Genomic DNA, 22,066 nt, shown 5'->3' on the forward strand with positions numbered 1-22,066 from the left:
TGTTTAGTTAAGCAGTTAAGAAATTTGACAGTTTAAGTAACGTAGGTAGAAGTAAAACATAACACATAAATTAACCTGTATTTGGTAGCTACAATTCTTATTTTTTTAAATTTCTGAAGGAATAAACAAATGTATATGTTGATCTGACCTGAGAGTTTCCAGTGTACAGTATGAACTCTTGAGTCCTGTAGACTGTTGCTTCACTCCTGAATCCTGCGAGGTGTTCTTACTAGAGAACTGGGAGCTGAGCGCTAAAGAAATCACTTCACAGCTTATCTCTGAAAGATTGCAGCTCCTCAACCTGAAAAGTAAAATAGTGGACAAGAGAAAAAACAATGTGTTAAAATATTTTGTTAGAACTTCTGAGTTTGTGCGTTTTTTAACTCTTTGCCCTTATCACAATAAATCCCTTAGCTTCCAATAATTTACTAATTAAATAAAGAAATATAAATACTCCAAGAAAAAAAGTTCAAATAAAATGACTAGATTTTTTTACCCAACATAGGTAATGGGAAAGAAATGAGTGGTGATAGTGTCACAGGGTACTGATTTAAGCAAGTTTACCATTAAAAAGATAAAAACAAAGCGACTGAAACACACACACACACACACATTCATTAGCCTAATACTGATAGATACATTTAAGCAGATGACCCTACTTAATTACATTTACAAATATTGAGTGTGAAAAGCTAAAGGGCCAAGAGTGCAAGCAGAGTTGTTGAGCTGTTTGGGGCAACCAAAAACAACCACCACAGTCTTATTCTCATTTAGACATATAAAGTTTTTAGATCACTTAAGCAGTGGTTAAAATGACCCTTTGTCATTTTCTTTGACTGGAATATAGTGTTGAATCTCATCGGCAAAGCAGTGATAACAAAAAAATTATACCTTTTAGATAATCTGGACTCAGAACCTTCTGGATCTTCTTCCGCTCATTCTTTACAAAAGTGATGATGTTGTCCTCCAGAAGCTGGAACAGAATACTTTATGAATGACTCAGTCAGACTGAAGACTCACAAACCAACCTCAATCAGTCCAACTTGGGCCCAACCTCTCAACACCACTGTCACTCAGCACCGGATCCCCACAGGATCAGCCCCCTTCTGTGCACCTACCCACCCAACCAACACCATCATCAAGTATGCCAATCACACCAATGTGGTTGGGCTTACCTCTGATGGAGATGAGAATGGGGAGGTAGAGAACTTGTGCTCAGAAAATAACCTGAAGCTTAATGTCCTTAAAACAAAAGAACTCGTCATTGATTTCAGGAGGCACAGACAGGTTCACTCCCCTCTCAATGGAGAATGAGTGGAATCTGTCTCCACCTTCAGGTTTCTGGGCATCCACATATTTGCTGATCTCAACTGGACCCACAACACCATTGCCCTAAAGAGGGCCCAGGAGCGGCCGCACTTCCTCCATGTCCTGAGGAAGAATAACCTGGACCAGAATTTGCTGCTGGCCTTCTACAACTCCTCACTGGAGAGCGTGCTCTCCTCCAGCTTGATGTCTGGTACTCAGGGGCTACGAGTAAGAACAGGTAGGCTGCACTGAGGGTCCAACCAACCCTGGAGGCCATCGCCAGATCTTCCTGTCTCAGGTAAACCAGGGCCATCACAGGTGACACCTCACACCTTGCCCACTACCTGTTTGACCTGCTTCCCTCTGGTCAGCAACTCAGGTGAATCAGGTCCCACATCTCCAGACTTACTAACACTCTTGGAGTAGGATCAGTGACAGTTTCAAAGAGTCGAAATACAGGTTGACTAAAGTTGTGAGAGAGGCTAAACACCTGTTGAAATGAAACACTAAATGTATAAAGGCTAATTTACATCAAAAATGGACATAGATGTATCTCTGTCTGTTAACGAGTTACAGAACCAATAATTCTGGGAAAAATAAGGATGCTAAAACTAAAAATCAGTTTAAGGTGATCACTTTTGTGCTGCCCCTCGTCACGTTTAAGTTAAAACCAAAGAGTGCGCATTACCACTGCTCAGGTACAGATAGCAGAAGAATACAAAGAGTATACCAAGAATATAAAGTCAAATATACTGTCCACTTTCACTGTCTGTCTCTTTAGTAGTAAGTGTTTCCTCATTGTTTAGCTAGCTGCACTGGCACTGGAAAATCTGCCTGTTAGTTGGAATGTTCAGGCTTGTAAAATACCCCCTACAGGTTTCCTCCCTCTTGAGTGTTTAATTTTGAGTAATATTGTCTAAAACGTTTGTTACCCTGTGATCTTGTGTGATGTGTCCAGATGCATCTTCTGTTGACGATTTTTCTGATTGTTTATTTTTTTCAATTAGAGAACAGAACAGCACGGTGGCACGGTGGTTAGCACTGTTGCCGCACAGCAAGAAGGTCCTGAGTTCAATTCCACCATCAGGCCGGGGTCTTTCTGTGTGGAGTTTGCATGTTCTCCCCGTGTTTGCGTGGGTTCTCTCCGGGTACTCCGGCTTCCTCCCACCGTCCAAAGACATGCAGCTTGTGGGGATAGGTTAATTGATTAATCCAAATTGTCACTAGGTGTGAGTGTGAATGGTTGTCTGTCCCTGTGTGTTAGCCCTGCGACAGACTGGCGACCTGTCCAGGGTGTACCCCGCCTTTCGCCCTATGACAGCTGGGATAGGCTCCAGCAACCCTGAAAAGGATAAGCGAATGGATGGGATGGATAGAGAACAGAACAGTTTTCCATTTTATTGCTGTTTAAAAAAAAAAAAGAAAGTATTTAGATTCTGTGTTTTTAATAAGTTTACAAATTATTTCTGTTGGCATGTGGCTGAATCAGAATCAGAATACTTTATTAATCCCTAAGGAAGGGTCTCCAGTTTCTTCACCTCCTGAAGTGCATGTTTCAGTGTCTTAGTTTTTTATATGAAGAGTATGAAATTATTTTACCTCTCCAGACCACCTTTACATTAATGTATATGCAGATAAAGCTGGTGTATTGTTCCTCTCTAAAAAGGAAATCCATTGTTCTTCAGAATAATATAAAAATTCAGGATCTTTGACTTTTTTTTTAATAGAATAAATGAATTCCTTGCTCAGTGGCTTCCTTTGAGATGCTGGTTAGAGACTAGAAACAACATCAGATGTTCAAAACTGACAGCTATCAGTGAGTTCCGAACAACAGCTCCTCTTTCTGCAGTACAGGGTTGTTGGCTTACACCGTTTAAGTACACCCAGCTGGGTCCAGGTCCAGGTTTACATTACATCAGGAAGAATCAACTCAGAACAACATCTCTGGGTGGAAGCTACATCTCGGATCAGTTGGCTGCGGTCGTGAGGTCTCAGAATCTGCTATGTGAGCAAAAAAAGAGTGACAAGACCACAGAATCGACGGCTAATAACATCACGGAGAAACTTGCAGCTATTAACGGGACATTGAGAGACCAGTGTCGGAGTGTTAAAAACAGCTTGAAATTCTCATGAGTTGTTTGCAAAATAAAAATTACCATCACAATCCGGCTACCCCTTCGGCGCCAGCTGTGGGCTCAAGGCTGGAGCCAAACAAAAACTCCCTGATAACGACTGTGTTGAGTCTGTTCCTTCCCATTCCCTACAAGGCCACCTGGGTTGGCTGGAAGACTGTTTACTTAGCCTGGCGGGGCGAAGGACACTGTCTCAGCTGAACTATGGACACGCACACACATACATATACTGATACTGATAAGCACTCACTGACGCATCACCCTCCCTATCCAACGCCACCTCCAACGCTTACCTCCCCCATGATGTGGACATCGGGTCAGCTGGAGGCGCAGTCGAAAGATTGCAGCGGTCCCAGATCAGATGTACACACTGGAACTCTTTCCCATGTTGCTGTCTGTGTTTATTGTGTTATGGTCTGTTGATACCTGTGCATACCTGCATTATCCTTCTGTGTTACACATTTCAATGTTTTTTTCCTCGCTACCTAGCCTGACCTGTCTCCCCAATGTGATGTTTGTATTGTATGTACGGTCGGCAAGGTCTGTCATCTTGGTTGTGGGCAAAAGACCTGCAACTGACAAATAAAGGCTATCTCATCATCTCATCATCATCATCATCAGGTAGGTTCCTGTGAATATTGATAGAGCAGTGATGTGAGTGCTGAGCTGTGACCTGGAGAAGAGTCCTGGCAGTCAGAGATTGTCCTCTCACCTCCAAGCTTTGGTCTGGCTCTCATATTCCCCACACAGGGTGGATTCAAGGGTAGGAACTCCCTCCTCTCTGTGCTCACACTGCTCCATGCTGCTGAATTCACATTCACATCCGCTCACGCTCACTTTCTAAGTTCACCTGCAGAGGAAACACAAATCATTCATGTGCACATCAACTGAAGTCCTCCTTTCCATCATGTGTGTTGTCCAAATATCAGCCAGTTCTTTTCTGCTTCCTCTCAATGTCAGCTGAATGCAGTCAGACACCAGTGCGAGGCAGAGGAAGCTGCCATCAGCTGCTCTACTTCTACTATCAGTCCACTAGATGGAACCATGAAGCTGCAGCCCAGCACACGCAATGCATTCACTGACACACAATGAATCACTGTGGCTGGAAGCTTCAGTCCATTAATATTCAGTCAATTCAAAAAACAATCAGCAGTGTTAAAAGCTTCAGATTTACTGTTAATGAGAAGCTTCTTCCATCCTGCCTCTGAGCTCAGTCAAACCTGCTACCAAACATTACTTTTATTATTGATTAGTCTGCCAGTTTTCTTCTATACTGAATGTTTTTCCATCAAATATCAGTTGGAGGTTCCAGCAGCTGAATTCAGAGTCATCAATATGAAAATATCCAGTTTAGTATCATCGAAACAAATAAATCCATTAAACCCTGCCAGCACATAGCAGTACATTTCCTTCATATGTATAGCAGAATGGAAATTTAATGGCGAGATGTTGTGTTTTTTCCCCCAGCAAATAAAAACACAACACAGTGATCCAAAGTGTGTCTTGAAATGAGAGCTGAACATTTTTGCTCAAACATTACAGAGAAGAAACAAACTTTGAAAGTCAAATGTAGAGACTGATCTAGAAGTCTGTGCAGCCATAATCAGAGCTGATTGAATCCTCTAAATACTGAGGAAAGGAGCTTCAGTGTTTCCTTTATTACCTCCTTGTCATGGTCCCTGTGCCTCCCCGGCCAGCCCAGTGTGGCCACAAGTGTTTGTTATTTTTCTCTCGCTCTCTCTCCTACCTGTCTGCCTGGGCGGAGCTCTGATTGGGCTCCTGCCCTTGGCCCACGCACCTGCAGCTGATCTCGAGCGAATTGCAGTTCTCTGGCTCTTAAGGCTGGGGCTCTGAGCTATTCGTCGCTGGAATATTGAGTAACTCTCGTTAGTATTGCCTGGCTTCCTTGCGATTCTACTGTTCCCATGTTTGCCTTCGACTTACCCTCATCTGTGTAAACAGGTTTACCTGGATCAGCCCTTTTGTGACCCCTGGACCCCGTGAGTAGGAGAGTGAGCTGAGCTGCTTGTGTGGAGACTGTTTGGACGAGGAGCAGAGCGAGTGCGAAGAAGTGTCTCCCCAGCCTATTGATCCCCGGGACCCTGGTGTTTCCCCCCTCCCTTCACGTGTATATAGCGCACCAGTGTGATTAATAAAGTGTCGTTGAACTGTGCTACCTCAGTCTGCGCCTGAGTCCGTTCCACCCCCGTGACACTCCTTTAGTAGAGGAGACACTGAAGGATCCTTTATAGAGGCAGAAGAGGCCATTACATCCCATAATTTATAGCAGTACACCATCAGACCATTCATGGAAAGATTAGGAAAACTGACCAACTGAGTCAGTAAAATTTAAAGTTTGCAGATGACACCACACTCATTGGGCACTTCTCAGTTAGAGATGAGTTTGGCTATAGGAGGGAAATACAACAACCTGGAGCTTCTGCCAAACAGTGGAGATGATGCTGGACTTCAGATTGAAAACAGCCCTTCCAGATCCCATTTTCCCGCTTGCCTGCCAAATGAGTAGCCATTATTTCCCAGTACCTAAAGTGGGAGCATCAACAACAGTTCCCTCATCACGAAGGAAAGCCATGTGTGCAGTAGCCAAAGCTCCCAATCCAGGAGCATCTACCACTGACTGGTCAGCATTCTTTAAATCTTTTCTGTACTTGATGCAGAAAAACACCAGCGTTGAGGCATTTTGAGAGTCATTTTTATATTTGTCATTAGACATGAAAACAAGAAGCCACATCAGAAATGTTCTGCTCCAAAGGTTTGTTGTCAGATTTCCATCTGGAGAGGGGTGTTTGGCTTCACCCCTCTCCCTCCAGTGTCTCCTCCCTCCATACCCTTGTTTTGTTTTGCAAATTGAAATATTAAATGTGTCATTTATTGAAGATTTGGGGTTGATTTTAATCTGTTTGGGGGTAAAATAAATCCTCTGAACCCACCTTTTGAAATCATTTGTGGATCACAGTATTTTACTGCTGAATAATATTCCCCCCATGTATTAAGGTTTACATGGTTTTTGTTCAGGTTTTTAATGTTATGTTTACTTTTCTCCAGCGCCCACTGGTCATTTGCCATAACTGAGCCAGATTAGGCTCATACATATCTGCTCTCAGGGGTAATACTTGTGATTATGTCATAATCGTTTGTTTTATTGTCCTGTAGTGCGTTTAATACCTCACATTACCACATGGCGTCACTGTTTCCCCGCCCACGGCCTCCACCAGACTCCACTGTTTTTTCTTCTATTTTTACTTTATATTTTACTTTGGCTCCAGCCGAATGTCGGTCAGTAAGACAAAGGGGCGGAAACCATTCCACACAGATGACACGCCCCCTCTCACGGGCCAAGTCATGACGACGTGTGCTCCCATTGGTCACACCCCCTCAGCCCCACGTGGTGATTGGATGGCGGTTGCTACCTGGTGGTGTGGGCAGAGAGCGCGGAGCTCAGGTTGTGTAACTCTGCTGTCGTGGAGCAGAAACTTCACACACGGAGGAAACGAAACTGTGAAGCCGGAGAATTAACCTCATTTATCTCCACACAGCGCAACGAAGCCGCCATTTTGCCCAGTGAAGGACTTAAAATCAGGAAAATAAAGAGGACTGGCTGTGATTTATTTATGAATGCCGCTGACTGAACACGGTGGGCGTTTAAAATGATCCAAAAAGACAAAAAATAACAACAAAACATACGAGTTTCACTTGATATGTGTGAGGCTCATTTTTTATGCATTCCTCTGAATGTATAGGAACAACAATCAGAAAAGTGAGCGTGAATGTTTGCATGTGAATGAAATGTTTCATTTGTAATGTGATATCGGATTGTGAGCATTAGCTAACCTTCACACAGAAGAACCTGTGTTAGTTTAAACAGTTTATTATTTATTAGCAGTAACCTTTATAAATGTCCACAGGGACTCTGGTTATGTGCCATCCACAGGCGTCTTATTGACAGCTGCGATGTTTGAAGAATAACACTCTTATTAACGATGTCGAGAAAAAGAACTACTCTACCCACAATCCTAAACTCAAAAAGCAATGTCTCTGATTGGTACATGGTGCTGTTTCCATGGAAACGTTTAACAGCAAAGTCAAAAAGTGGGCACTGCAGTCAGGAACAAAACGCAGCCCCAAATACAGTTACACACAACAGTAAGTACACAAATTACACACTGTATTTTGTTTTTACTGAAATCAAAAAAATTATCAGAGGTCATTCGTTGGGATGCATTTTGGGATGAGCAGTTCCAATGGTCATTTTATTCCCGTACCTTTCCTTTGTTTTTCTCCTGAGCGCCAAACTTTATACCGGAAATATATAAAAGCATTGACTTTGTGGTGTCCGACTTGTTTTCACATTTAGACTAAAAATAAAAACATTCAACCAAATCTTCTTTTTCGGTCCTGCTTTGAGGGTTTTCTTTGTGTGGTGTTTTCACCCTACAGTCAGTTTTAAACAGTTGGATATTTCTGACCTGTGGATGAAGCCAGTACTAGCTAGCTTTATGCAACGCTAACCTGGTTATGTCCTTAATGCCAATTAATGCTTTAATTTTTTGTGCCCAAACTATTTTTAAAAAGTATTTTAAACATAACATAACATTTTAATTTGCTATAGCAAGCCTAAAATATATATTTTATAAGCAATCTTTACTGTTCTATTCTGTTAATCTAATATTACAACATTAAATATTCCTTTAATTTGTGAAAACATGCTGATGTCGTTTATTTTTTACCATTTTAACAGAAACATTACACAAGTGCGAGTTAGCCTAGAACAGGTGCTAATTTTCATGTATTAATGGGTTTAAAATGTTTAATAGTTCAGCCGATAACTGAGCTTTACAGGAAGACTATTCCTGGGGGGATATAAGTACATACACTTATCTCTCTCATATGTGCCAGCTAACATGGAGACTATCCATCCAGCTGTCAGAGAGTGAAGAGATTCACATTCACATTCACAGCTTTGGCCAAGAGTTACCAGTTAACCTAAACCACATGTGTGAGGAAGCTAGAGAACCCACCAAGGAACAGGGAGAACCCCGGCTGGTGCATTCAAAGCCAGGATCTTCCTGCTCTGAGGCCACATCAACTCCTTTATTGTACAGTTTTGTTTTTAAAGCCCACCAGCCATTTTAAAACTCAAGATGGTGGCCATTTTAAAGATGGCTGTCCACTGGCAAATGAAAAAATAATTTTAAATAGGTAAATTAGACTTACCTTTTAATTGATCTTAATGTCAGATCATAAAATCACATGTTTGTATGTGTAGAAGTTGAATTTAGAGGTCATTTGTTTGTTTGTAAGGGAGGAAAGCTTTTTAAGTGGCAGGAAATTTAAAATCCAACTTTTAAATGAGTTCATCAAATGTAAGCAAACACAGACTCTTAGTGTGCAGTTTAGCTCTCAGACATGCTGTGTGACAAAGGCCCAGCTGCTGTGCAACAGGCAGGAAGACGAATGAGAACCTCACTCCGAGATGGGGAAAAGGAGGACAGTTGAGCAAGATGAGAGATTATTTTTAAAGGTAAGCACTGCAGAGCAAGTGACGTGTTAAACTGGAAATGTAAATGTTTTATGTGAACATAAAATACATTTTTTAAAATCAGATATTGGATCTGTACAGGATGTGCAGCTGCTGAATTATGTTAAACATGGTGAAAAACAGATTGAAGTATGGTGATTACATACAGACAGGTCAGTGCAGCTTGTGGTGGAGTTTACACACCAACAAATCAGACATCAGTTTATACTGAGGTCAACAATGCTGATTATTCACTGAATTCACTCACTCGCCTACATGCAAAGAAACATCCAGTATGGGACTTTACTGAAAAGCTACACCCGACCTGAGGGTTCCCCTCCAAAAAAAATCACGGTGCTTAGACTGGCTCAAGATTTAGAGTGAGATGCTAATCACTCTGAGGTTCCTCAGCTACTGCATCCATCTGAAGAGTCCCTGAGCAAGTTACTGAACCCCAAATACCCCCGGGGCATCCACGTGGATTTAAAATGTGCTGCATGTTTACTGTGGAGTTGGATCAGTAACATGAGCCAGGCTGGAGCAATGTGCTTCACTGCAGCGTTTTAGTTTTGCTTAAAACACAGACGCCAAGTACAAAATTCGACTTTTAGTCAAAAATCACAAAAGTATTGATGAGTAAAGTTTTTCCAGCTGTTGAAATTCTCAGTGAAACAATGACTGCAGACAAACGCAAAAAACAGCTGGTGCCAGCCTCGTGGTAACATTTTATTATAAAAGCAGTTTTCTTCACCATCACCGTGGTGTACAGGTAAATGTTCGAAAGAAAAAGAAAAGGATTATTTTAATATAAGCTGTTATTATTAAGAATAACATTTAATAACATGAGGTATTTTTACTGGCTACACTATGGGCCAAATCAAACTATCAAAAACAGCACTTTCCTCAACGAATGTTTATTAAATAATAATAATAATAATAATAATATTAACAATGATAATAATAATAATAATAATGTGTAAAGCAAAGATAGTAGGTAGTATCACAGTAATGAATACTGTCCACAGACTCTTAAAATATTAATATCTCGTACTGTGAATAAATGTAGATTGGATTACACATAACACTCATATAGATATCAAGATATTTACAGTATTTACAGTCAGAACAGAAGTGGGCTAAGAAGCATGATACTGAGGCTTTGGCAAACAATAAGAGTGTACACGAGTCGCTAACAGGTCACTAACGAGTCGCTAAAAAGACGCAGCCGTGATGGTACACGGCGGGGGGGAGAGAGAGAGAGAGAGAGAGAGAGAGAGAGAGAGAGAGAGAGAGAGAGAGAGAGAGAGAGAGAGAGAGAGAGAGAGAGAGAGAGAGAGAGTACAAAAACAAGTGAGATTCAAAAATATTCCAGTGCAACATCGGCTTTGTGTGGATGTCTGTGAGTGAGTAGCAGCCTGGTGCCTTCAGGTCCTCCTCCCCCTGCGGCGGTGTGTTTGTGGATCGTGGGAATAAAATGTCCTGAGAATGGTGGAGAAAGCTTGCTGTCCTCTGCTGATGACGGCTATGTCTACGTTAACAAAAGTAACAGGAAAACGGCGGCACTCAGATCGTTCAACTCTCGGCAGCATGAACATAGAAAAGAACTGGATTCATCTGAGCGCCTCCTCCACTCGAAGGACGGCCTTAAACTCCTGAAGGGACCTGCTCTGCTCTCCTGTCTGCGTCATACATGTGCTGAAACTTCAAACATGGGACCAACAGGGTTTTTGGGTCTTTTTGGGTTTTTTCCTGTCACTTCTGTGACAAGCTGACAGCAGCTAGTGACAGATCTCCTTATATAGAAGAGCAATCACTTCCTGGTAATAAAGGTCCTTCAATTTTTCTCACAGTGAAGCTGTAAGCATTCTGCTAACACATGCTGATTGGTCGGTTAAGGACAAAACGCCCTCGCTCAATGGCGCCTGTTTCCTGAACTTCCATATACTAATATAGCTTATCTATAATAGTAATATAGTAAATCTACTGTTCTCCCCTCAGCAGGCTTCCAGACCCTGGCCAATGAGAAGCCAGTAAGAACTGAGCCATGGCGTCTTTCTTTAGAGAGATCATGAATGGATGGCTTTTTTTAAACTGCCATTCATGCTAAGCTACCCTTCAGAGCAGGAAGTGAGCAGGACAGGTCCCTGTAAAATGAGTCCAGGTGTGTCTGACCCTGTTCTGAGGTCGTGTAAACGTAGCCGAGTACAAAACATCGTCCTGATGTGGTGGGCGGAGCTGATTGAAACAACCAGTCACAGTCACTCTTTAAGAGTCTGGTCGGTGTTTGGCCCCTCCCCCCGGGGCTCCTGAGATGGCCCTGTGAGTGACACTAGTCTGTTAGTTAGTTGGCAGCAGGAACCAGCACGCCAACGGGAAGTGCCGGTCCTCTGTTCTGACCCTTTGGCAGGGCGCCTTTGCTGAGGTCTCGGGTTTCGCCGGGCCACGATGACGGCCTCTTGGTAGTCATGTGCCGTCGGGCGTGTTTGGTCAGATGGTCGCTGCGCATGAACCGCCGTTCACACACGCTGCAGACAAACTTCTTCTCACCAGTGTGCGTGCGGCGGTGGCGGGAAAGCTCATCGGAGCGGGCGAACCGCTTGTCACAGCCCTCCCAGTGACAGCTAAATGGCTTCTCACCTGTGGAACAAGAGGACACGTAAGTGGTTAGCTCATGTCTATAAGACAGGTGAGTGTCTGTCTGTGGTTCTCCTTCCCCTGAGGTGACTCATACCTGTGTGTGTGCGCAGGTGAGCCTTGAGGTGTGAACTCTTGAAGTAGGTCTTTTTGCACCCAGGGAAGGTGCACACGTAGTCCCGTCTGCGAGAGAAGTCTGCCTGCGAGGTGCCACTGTTCGCTCCTGACGGCATGTAAACAGGAGCTGGGGCGAGTGGGAGGAGCTTGGTGTTGCCCAAGGTCATGACGGTCTGCGGGCCTGGTTGCGGCTGGGGCACGGGTGGCTGTGGCACCACAAACATCACAGTCCCTTGCGGCACGGCGGAGCCCAGCAGCAGCGGCTGGGCGAAGCTGGAAGTGGGAGACTGGGGAAGGATTGGCTTGGGCCCGCCCGGCCCCTGCACCTGAACTGGGGCCTGGACGAAGGCGGAGATCATCCCCGTTCGGCCGTTCACCGGGAAAACCTGGCAGAGCAGCGGTGAGGAAGACAGCGAGTGAGGTGGAGAAGCTGAGGCGGGAGGCGATGGGGGGGTGTCGGGAGTTGGGGGAGGGTCGTCCTTCTCCTCTGGAAGCGTCTGCAGAAGTGGTGGCAGAGGCTGCGTGGAAGTTTCTGACAGCTCGGTGTTGGGCAGAGGAAGGCTGAGGCTGTCAGCGGTGTGGCGGATGACACTGGTGGCCATCGCTCTGCTGGGCGGAGCCACACAGGTTGACTCTGAGTGAGGTGCAAGTGCTGAGGTCTCTGAAGTGACGGCATGGGGGTCACTGTGAAGGGCGGGGGAGGGTAAGTGCGGTTTGGAGGCGATGGTGAGGATGGGGGTTGCAGAGGCCTCGGCGAAGCTTGGACTTTGAGGCGGAGTTATACACTGAGAGAGAAAGCAGGTGTTAGACAGACGGATCCCAAATGCTACGAATTCATTCACAGAAGAAAATTACTTAAAACAAATTAAGTAGTTAACTAAATAATGAAAAACCTAGAAAGAATTTTTTGTGTTACATTTTTATAAATATGGTAACGATGTGTCTGATGAGGTCATTTAGTCATGCGTGTGCATTTAACATTTTCTAACGTTCTGACTGTATTGGTTCTTACCAGCGAGGAGAGGGCGATCAGGTCTTTTGGTGTATCTGTGCCCTCCGAGTGGAGTTGGATAGAGTCACAGGAGTCAGAGGTGGGCGTCAGTGGGCGGGGCTTGTGCGACCTTTGACCCCAGAAGCTCATGCTGACGAGCGCTTCGGCAGCCTCCAGGTCATGGTACTCGACGTACGACTTCTGCTCCATGGCTGCTGCTGTCTGTCTGTCCACACGGCTGACCTGAGAACAGTCGAGAGATCAAAGGTCAGTTTTAAAAGACTTTAGCATTTCTCGTCACTTTAATCGGATTATTTTCTGTGATTTTAAAGCAAAAATCAGCTCAGAAGCGCAGAATTACGACCAAATGGCGCTGGTGGCCCGGAGAGTGGGGGGCCCGGGTTCGAGTTCAACCCGTGGCTCTTTGCCGCATGTCTGTCTCTGCCCCATTTTTTGTTTTGGGGCGATCGTGGCTCAAGAGTTGGGAGTTCACCTTGTAATCGGAAGGTTGCCGGTTCGAGCCCCGGCTCGGACAGTCTCGGTCGTTGTGTCCTTGGGCAAGACACTTCACCCGTTGCCTACTGGTGGTGGTCAGAGGGCCCGGTGGCGCCAGTGTCCGGCAGCCTCGCCTCTGTCAGTGCGCCCCAGGGTGGCTGTGGCTACAATGTAGCTTACCATCACCAGTGTGTGAATGTGTGTGTGAATGGGTGGATGACTGGATATGTAAAGCGCTTTGGGGTCCTTAGGGACTAGTAAAGCGCTATATAAATACAGGCCATTTACCATTTTGAATGCTGCTGGAGCCTCTGCTGGATGTTAGAGGTATTGCAGTTTTTGGCACATTCAGCTACACTACCCTAAAAGCTAGAGCCTGAGTGTGTTTAAACCTGATTCAAAATATAAAAGTAAAAATTTAAAACACAGGAAACATGAACAAAGTTCCCAGACGTTTGTTAGGTTGTTATTTATGAGTCTCTGCAGCAATATTATGATGATGGAGTAAAAGTAACCTTATTTTATTATCACAAGTCAAGGATCATTTGATTACACTCCGCCCACCTCCGCATGGATCAATAGCTGGTTGCTATTCGTTTCTTAAGTGATGACGTATGAACCCTGCTTCCGGGTTCAAACTGCTGTGTGTTTATTAAGCTGTTGTCTTTTTAACATATTTTAATGTTTTGTATCTTGTTCTATTTAATATGAACAAGACCCAAAAATGGTCAGTAATCACTGTCGGTCTCTGGGTTTTTATTACCACTGTAGCAACTTTTAAACATGGAAGCTAGCGAGCTAACTCCCTGCTAACTTCGAACTCCATTAAACTTCATAAATTCAGTTTTCATGGATGCCCGGATGTTAAATGTAATTGTTACACCTGGTAAAGAAACCACACTGACCATTTTATTGAACATGAAAGAATTTAGACAGTTTTTAACTCTCAGTTATGCCACAGTTTTCATTTGACTTTGGGACCTGAAGCAAAGTTTGGACCCGGAAATGGCTAATAACATCAGACTTAAAGACTGAATTTGGTGGGAGTTTCCAAACATATGTTGCCAACAGGGAAGTTGCAGAGTGTCCTCTCGTGGACAAGTAATCGTTTCTCCCGTGTCTTCCTTACTTTGATTTATTTTTCGGCTGTTATACATTCTGATAATGATATATTGGGAAATAGCCAATATCAGCTTCACAGGTATATCAGTCATGCTCCAATCAAAGCCCACTTTCATCTGACTGGACCTAAAGAGGGGCATGGGTAGAGACATGGGCAGAGGGTAGTTCAGCCACAACCAGCTGCTTCTTCTGGTCTCATCGAAGTTTCTGTTGGGCTTTAGCTACACAGGCAACTTCTGGAAGCTAATTGAGGGTGATGGCAAGCAGGCAGTGGACCGTCTTCTTTCTCCCATATGACTTAAACGCACTGTTAGTGCTCACTATCCTATAAACTGTTGAGCATCTGCCTCACAGCCCAGCTTCTTTTTCTTTCTTTCTTCCTCTTACTCCACGGATAAAGCCAAACACCTCCCATCTAATGACCAATGATGTCACAGTTTTCCCAACTCCGGCTGAGCTGCATCTACCACGTCAGGAAATTAATTAATTAATTAAAGGGGCGAGAACTGTAGATGGGAGGTGACTCGGGGACAAAGGGCTCCTGGCTGCTTGGCTGGCATCTGCTTAGCAGCACGTACAGGAAGGGAGGAAGAGGGGGAGGAGGGCAAGCGAGGGGCGAGAGATAACGATGTAAACAGAGAGAACAGGCGGAGGGGGGGGGATATAGTGGGTACACCCAACCTCTCACCCTGCCTGACGGGGAACCTCACTGCACCCAGAATAGATTGCGGGAGGTGCTAACAAAAATAGGAGAAAAAAACAAAACAAAACCAAAAAACCCCATCATGAACAAGCCCCGCCCACTCCTCCTCCCACACTGACATGAACCAACTCTCCCTGTGAGAGAGAGAGATAGAGAGAGGAAGCTCCTGACAGGAAGTATAGTTGGACAAAACAATCCGTTTCAACACAAACACACACAGACCCCGCACTCTGATTCCCCACGACCACAAAAACACACCACACCTATTGACAGAGAAACAACAAGGTTTACTCATAAATGAACGCCGCTCGCTGCCTTTAATGTGCTAATAATCAACTGGGCTCCACGATTAATAACACCTGTTCCCCGACACACTCACACCTGATTGAGAAGCTTGGGATGCATTTATTGCTCCAGACACACTTTCTGTTTTTAATTCTGAGATCTTTTTTTCTGCGTGACTCGGATTGATTCCTGGTGTGTTGTCAGGTTTCTCGTCCTCTGCATTTTCTTTGTGTTCAGTGCAGATTTCTGGGATGAAACTGAGGCTGAGTCTGATTCACACAGTCAAATCGCAGGAAAATCAGAGACGCCACATTAGGATTTATTTTATGGAAAATAACTTTAACTGGTTTTTAGAACAAAAACACCCAGAATTTTACACGTCAGCTTCAGGTGCAAATATTTGCTTTACACTGTTTAAACAGGTAAAACATGCACTCATGAAAACGTGATTATTTTAAATCAGCAGTAATGAAGCAGGCGTTTCCTATTAGAGCCAAATGCAAATCAAAATGAATGTAAATGATTTTAACATTTTATTGAGTCAGTGACAGTGAAACCGATCTTTAATTACTACAGTGAGCTCAGACCAAAGAATCTAAATTCATGAGAGTCATCAAATTAATAATAGATTATTTTGCTCAACAGGTTTACAATTAATGGATTAATTGTTTAGTCAAACCAAAGAAAATATCATCTGATCATTGTCAAAATAATTAATTTACTGTCACATTAAGAGGATGAAAATCAATTTAACTGTTTAGCCAAAATATTAAAGGAAGTGAAAAATTTGCATGATTAACATCAAAATAATCAAATTAATGTCATGTTTAATAAAGAAAAACAAACTGGCACACGAAAGACTGAAACACACTTGCAAAAACAAACTTAGACAAAATAAATTTACTAAAAAATTTAAAATCGGATTAATCAATTAATCTGTGTTAGAGAACAGTGAGAACATGCCAGGTGAAACTCAAACTACTGGCTTCACTGTCACAAGCCAAAGAAACAAACTGAACACAACGACGCTGAGAGCCGCTCGAAAATATCAAAATCAATCAAATCAGTCAATCCTGTCCGGCTAATTAATCGACGACACGGAACCGAAAGCATCAACTGTACCAAAACAAAGAAAACATCTGTAAAGTTTCTGCAGCGGTGAGCGATGCACTGCAGGGATGCAACTGTTGGTACTGCTCACGCGCGCGCGCACACACAGGAGTGACTGGGTTCACTGTGACCTCAGATAAACCAGCAGACAGCGCCAACACAGCCCAGCCCAGCCGAGCCGAGCCGAAACAACCCGACCGGGGCTGCAGAACCGCTCCGTCCCCGGAGGTTCTGGAGCCCCGGGCGGTACCGCACAGTTCTAACATTCCAAGTTTCTGGAAACTGACCTGACAGCAGCGAGGCTGAGTTGACGAAGAGAAAGAGCGGACGGAGGAGTGGAGAAAGGGTCGGCGGCAACTCCGTGTACAGCTACTGGAGCTTCAGTCGGAGCGCTGAGCCGCTGCCAGCAGACTGGCTTCAGCTGAGAGCACCGAAAAAAAAACAAAAAACACAGAAACGAAATTCAGAGCGGTCTGGCGGGTGGTAACACGCAGCCAATCAAAGTCAAAGGTGTAGCGGGCCGCGGCCAATCACGGGCGAGGCGGTGCGTGATCGCTACGTGAGCGTCACGCGATTGGCCCGCGGCGGGGTGCGTGGCTGTCGGGGGGCGTGGCCGCGGAGTCAGCGGTGTCAGAGTAAACCCGGTGAACCCGGCGGCGCGCTCGAACTGGGGGAAAGGTTGGGAGGCGCGAGGCGGGACCGCGGGGACGCGCGCGACAGGCATGTAAACTGCAGATGGAGTGAAAAAGGAACAAAAAAGGACAGGTGAAAGCAGGTAAAACCGAGAAAAACACACTGCAGACACACGGCCACACCAGAAACACCGCGTCACCGGCATGTTTTTAAACGTTTACGGTTAAAATCATGGTAAAACGTTAGTAAATACACTGAGTGTGGAGCGTGTTGACTGTCTCAGCCTCTCTAAATATGGAGTATCATTAAGAAATACCTGTTTATTCACACTCATTTACCTAAAATACAACAGTTATGGTGCATTTACACTATTCTATATTTAACTGAAAACTCAGAATCTTATTTTTGAGTGTTTTTAATGAGGTCTTTTCTGTCAAACACAGGCACATTTACTTTCACATGTTTTCTATTAGGAATTAATTTGTGTATATACATACATATTCTTTGAATCGTGATCATGTAAAACAGAAATAGATTTTAAAAATGCTTTCTTATGATTTAATGTCAGAAATGAGACACACTGCTAAGACAAAAAAATAATTTTACTGGTGACATAATAGAAACAGCTTGACATTACTGACATGTTGCTGTCAATACAGAAAGGATTAGACACAGGTGTATTTCTGGAGAAAAAAATTTAAATTTTGAGTTTGTGGAAAAGTTGAAGCTTTAGTGGCTGAAATGACAAATGCATGTGAACATAATCTTAAAAAGTGAAAAACACTGACGACGTGAGCAGATTTTCCTTCTTTAGTGAAGCTGGTGTGGCGTGGCTGTGATGTGCTCACTGTTTCATGCTGCAGCAGGGACATGTAAACACTTTCTCTTCACTGCAGAGCTGAAACTACACAATCTCGTCTTCTTCTCCCTCCTCTTCCTCACGTGCGCGCGGAGCCTCAGACATGTGCACGTTAAATTCACAGAAACGAGACAAAGAAACAAAGCGGCGGCTCTGGAGGCCTCACCATCGTCTCTTATTGTCTTCTTCCTGTAACATTTCTCTCCTCGCTCTCGTGAGCCCTCCTCCTCGCCCCCTCCCCGCAGGGCTGATGAACCCGGGGACTCCTATGCGGCGAGGTTGTAAACAGCCTCTCCAATAAAGAATTTCAGGGCGGGGCTAAAAGGCAGCACCCACTGCCTCCTCTTCCTCCCTCCTTTGTTGTCGCTGCAGGTTAACCCTTTAAGCAGCCGCATCGTTATCATCACCGCAGTCGTCATCGTTCTGACACGTGTGGTGGAAGTGATGACATCCTGTCTAAGTCAGACAAAGATGCACCTTCAGCTTCACCTGCTGCCTCACAGCACCTTCAGGTCGGCGGTGGCGGCTCAAACACATCCTGGATGTCAGAGAAGCTGCAGAGATGAAAGTGGAACAGAGGCAGCAGGCCGAGGTGATGTGAGTTCATTTTCAACTCCAAGTTCAGTGAGGTTGTGAAGTAAAAAAAGAGAAAAAAGGAGGAAGGAGGGGGGAGAAAAACACAGGCGGGCGATCCGTCCATAAAAAACGGTTTCCAGGCAGAAAACAGTCGCAGGCTTGTGCAGTAGGAGGCTGAGCTCAGCTGTTTGCAGCATGAAGTCAGAGTGCAGAAACCACAGCGCGCGCTCAGTGAGCCATGTCCCAGCTCTGCAGCAGGAAACTCACCTGGACCTCACCTGAACCTCAGCGCTAAGTCTAGAGACACAAGTCTAGAGACACAAAGGAGAATCTGTCTTCAGGGTGACGGCACCCTCAAACCTCCTCAAATTTAAAAACTCTCCAAACTCAAGAGAGGAGGTACAGAGGTAGAGGTGCAGAGATTTTCAAGTATTCAAGGACACGTTTTCACTTTACTGATTATAATTCATAGAAACACAGAGTCTGAATCATGACATCACACACATGTAATAAATCTTTGCATTTTTAGTGACCATGGTTCAACTAAAGTGAGTCAGTCCTATGTTAAAATTTTACAGCAGAAATAAACATGTTTACAGCCTGATACACCAACTGTTTAGTCTCTGTAAGTAATTTCCTTCTTCATAAAACTGCCGTTAAACTTTAGTTACAGAATAAAGAGAAAGCAAAAGAGAGGAATAAGCAAAAAAAGGGTATCACTATATACAGGTGGCACAGTTTTATATACTGAAGACAAAGGAGACCAACAGTTTATCTTCATATCAGAAGTCAGAGACAAATATCACAATTGGCTTCAGTTTGCATTATTAGGGAAGTGGCTTCTTTGACTGACAGGTGGCACGTAGCTGCTAGCTGTCTGCCATCTTCACCCTGAACTGGACCTCGGGACCGTGTTTGTGCTGTTGGAGTGTTTTAAAGCATTTTTACTGACATTAAAAATGCTCCATGTCATTGGTCATTTTTAATGACCTGGCTGCTGTGAGGTTGCTGTACTAACAAACCGTCTGAGCAGTAAAATTCTAGGATTTCATCTCTAAAGTGATGTCCTGTAAACACAAGACTTTTCTGCAACAATAAAGAGTAACATGAATACAAGTATAATGTTCTTACAACAGAAATGTAAAGTACTTTGTTTTCACATACCTGTGAAGAGAGTAAAGTTTTTTTTAATATATAAAATCTTTTCTAGAAGCAACTCTGAACATGTGAACCTTCTGGAGTGAAAATTTGCGATAACGATATAACTGATGATATAATTGACACTAGACAAAATACTTTACAACTCCACAACTTTATTAGTGCAAAAAAAAAGAAAATCAATGTATTTTCACTTAAACAAGCAGCTGTTTTTTTATGTGCATTAAAGTTATATAAAAATGTAACAGTGCAAATACAAATTCCTTGCTGACCGTTTAACCAAAAGGCATTTCCAGTGGAAATTGGCCAACATATCCTCGGCATAAAAACATAAGAAACAGCTTGACATCACTGACATGTTGCTGTCAATACAGAAAGGATTAGACGCACGTGTATTTCTGGAGAAAAATAAAATAAAATTTGGGTTTTGTGGAAAAGTTGAAGCTTTAGTGGCTGAAATGACAAATGCATGTGAACATAATCTTAAAAAGTGAAAAACACTGACGACGTGAGCAGATTTTAGCTGCTTTTTATGTGCATTAAAGTCATATAAAAATTTAACAGTGCAAATGCAAATTCCTTGCTGACAGTTTAACCAAAAGGCATTTCCAGTGGAAATTGGCCGACATATCCTCAGCATAACCATGTAAAATATCCACAAAACTTAAAAAGGGGTTATACACACACATAATACGGTAATATTATGTTGAAGCACAGTACGTATCACTCCGCGAGGTGCCTGCCTACGATAGCCGTAATGCTCTGACAATCCATCAAGCGGTGCGGGTTCGTAGCAAAGTCGTACTAAAGCATTTGACAGATTTTTGAGCGCCGTGTACGACATAAAATTGTTTCGAGGTCAGTAAACACAACCAGAATTCATACATAGGGCACACGGGATTATAAGGGGCGCTGTCGATTTTCGGAAAAATCAAAGGATTGATTTTAAGTGTGCCGTATTTTCCAAAGAACACGGTAATAACGACGGCCCGCTAGCATGCTCTACCAAAAATAGTGCTTTGTTGTGTATCTGACGGACGAAAGCTAAACCAGCTCCACACCACTGAAGTTGCACCATTTTTACAAACCAATTCTTCAGTTTCATTCAACGATCCGCTTTCGCCCTTCTTATTCTCCGTCGCCGCCATGCTTTTTCCGCCATGTGCGTATGAAAACAAAGGCACTGCACATGTGCGTTTTGCCCATATTCTATCGCGATATTTCATTTTCTTATCATTGCCCAACATTACACCGCTATTACCGTGAATAGTATGATATGGCCCAGCCCTAGACTCAGTTTCCATGTCGGTTACAGTTTGTGAACAGCAGGTAGAAATCCTCGGCTCCACGGGAGCAGGGGTGCACATTACTGCAAAGTCAAAGGTCATTCCTCCTCCCAGACTTCCAAGAATTACAGCCCCCCATGGCAATGTTCCTACAGTCTTTAATGGGCGTCCACTGCCCGGCTCAGGCGTGTCAGACTGTTTGTGTTCGCACATGAGCTGACCTCCAACCAAACCTGACCCAAACAAACCAAGCTCAGCGGGTTTCGTCTGGTTTATTTAACCACTGACAGCTGCTCATAGGTTAGGATAGTTAGTTTAAGGCTGGAGATCCACTCGACTCACACAGTGATGAGTTTAAAGAGCTTTGATGAAAAACTAAAACTACAACTCTGAGACCAACAAAACAGCAGCAGGGTTTGTGTTCAGCCGCTGCGAGCAGGTGAATGCTGACTACAAGAAGGTCAACACAGTCAGTGTTCAGCCCACTGCATCTGTTGCAGACGAGCTTAACAACTTCTATGCTCGTTTTGACGCAGACAACAGAGAGCAGATCCTCTACCCTCAGGAGGACAGTGAGGCTGCAACTCTAACTCTGAAAACAGAAGCTGTGAGATGGACCTTTAAAAAGGTAAATCCTCACAAAGCTCCAGGACCAGATGGCATCCCAGGCCGACTACTCAGAGTGTGTGCAAACGAGCTGGCAGAGGTGTTCACCAACATCTTCAACCTCTCCCTGAGGCAGTCAGTGGTCCCCACGTCCCTCAAAGCATCCACCATCATTCCCGTTCCCAAAAAATCAGTGGTCTCCTGTCTGAATGACTACCGTCCTGTTGCACTGACATCCGTCATCATGAAGTGCCTTGAGCGGCTGGTCAAAGGTCACATCTGCTCCTCCCTCCCTGACACACTGGACCCTCTTCAGTTTGCCTATCGGACAAACAGAGCCACAGAGGATGCCATTGCCCTGGCAACGCACACCACCCTCACTCACCTGGAGAAAGGGAACACATATGCAAGGATGCTCTTCATCGACTACAGCTCGGCATTTAACACCATCATCCCCTTGAAACTTGCCATGAAGCTCGTCGACCTTGGGCTGGGAACACCGATCTGCAGAT

General features: G+C 44.1%; 1 protein-coding gene across 1 annotated transcript; it reads right to left on the reverse strand.

The window, feature by feature from the left end:
* Positions 1–10,270: 10,270 nt before the first annotated feature.
* klf11a (Kruppel like factor 11a) lies at positions 10,271–16,897 on the reverse strand. Its single transcript, XM_005732782.2, has 4 exons — positions 16,724–16,897; positions 12,743–12,964; positions 11,711–12,515; positions 10,271–11,616 (listed from the first exon to the last, which is right to left on the reverse strand). The coding sequence occupies exons 2-4, from the start codon at positions 12,929–12,931 to the stop codon at positions 11,321–11,323; spliced, it is 1,290 nt and encodes a 429-aa protein (XP_005732839.1). The 5' UTR covers positions 12,932–12,964; positions 16,724–16,897; the 3' UTR covers positions 10,271–11,320.
* Positions 16,898–22,066: the final 5,169 nt, after the last annotated feature.

The sequence above is a fragment of the Pundamilia nyererei genome, unplaced genomic scaffold (assembly GCF_000239375.1).
Source record: "Pundamilia nyererei isolate P.nyererei 1_Seehausen unplaced genomic scaffold, PunNye1.0 scaffold00048, whole genome shotgun sequence".
Classification (NCBI taxonomy): Eukaryota; Metazoa; Chordata; class Actinopteri; order Cichliformes; family Cichlidae; genus Pundamilia; species Pundamilia nyererei.

Excerpts from the sequence above, each read along its gene's own strand:
- klf11a (XM_005732782.2), bottom strand. The coding sequence starts at position 12,931 with ATGGAGCAGAAGTCGTACGTCGAGTACCATGACCTGGAGGCTGCCGAA. Across the intron at positions 12,516-12,742 it reads TGATCGCCCTCTCCTCGCTG|TGTATAACTCCGCCTCAAAG; the intron begins GTAAGAACCAAT and ends TTTCTCTCTCAG. Across the intron at positions 11,617-11,710 it reads TCACCTGCGCACACACACAG|GTGAGAAGCCATTTAGCTGT; the intron begins GTATGAGTCACC and ends CTTGTTCCACAG.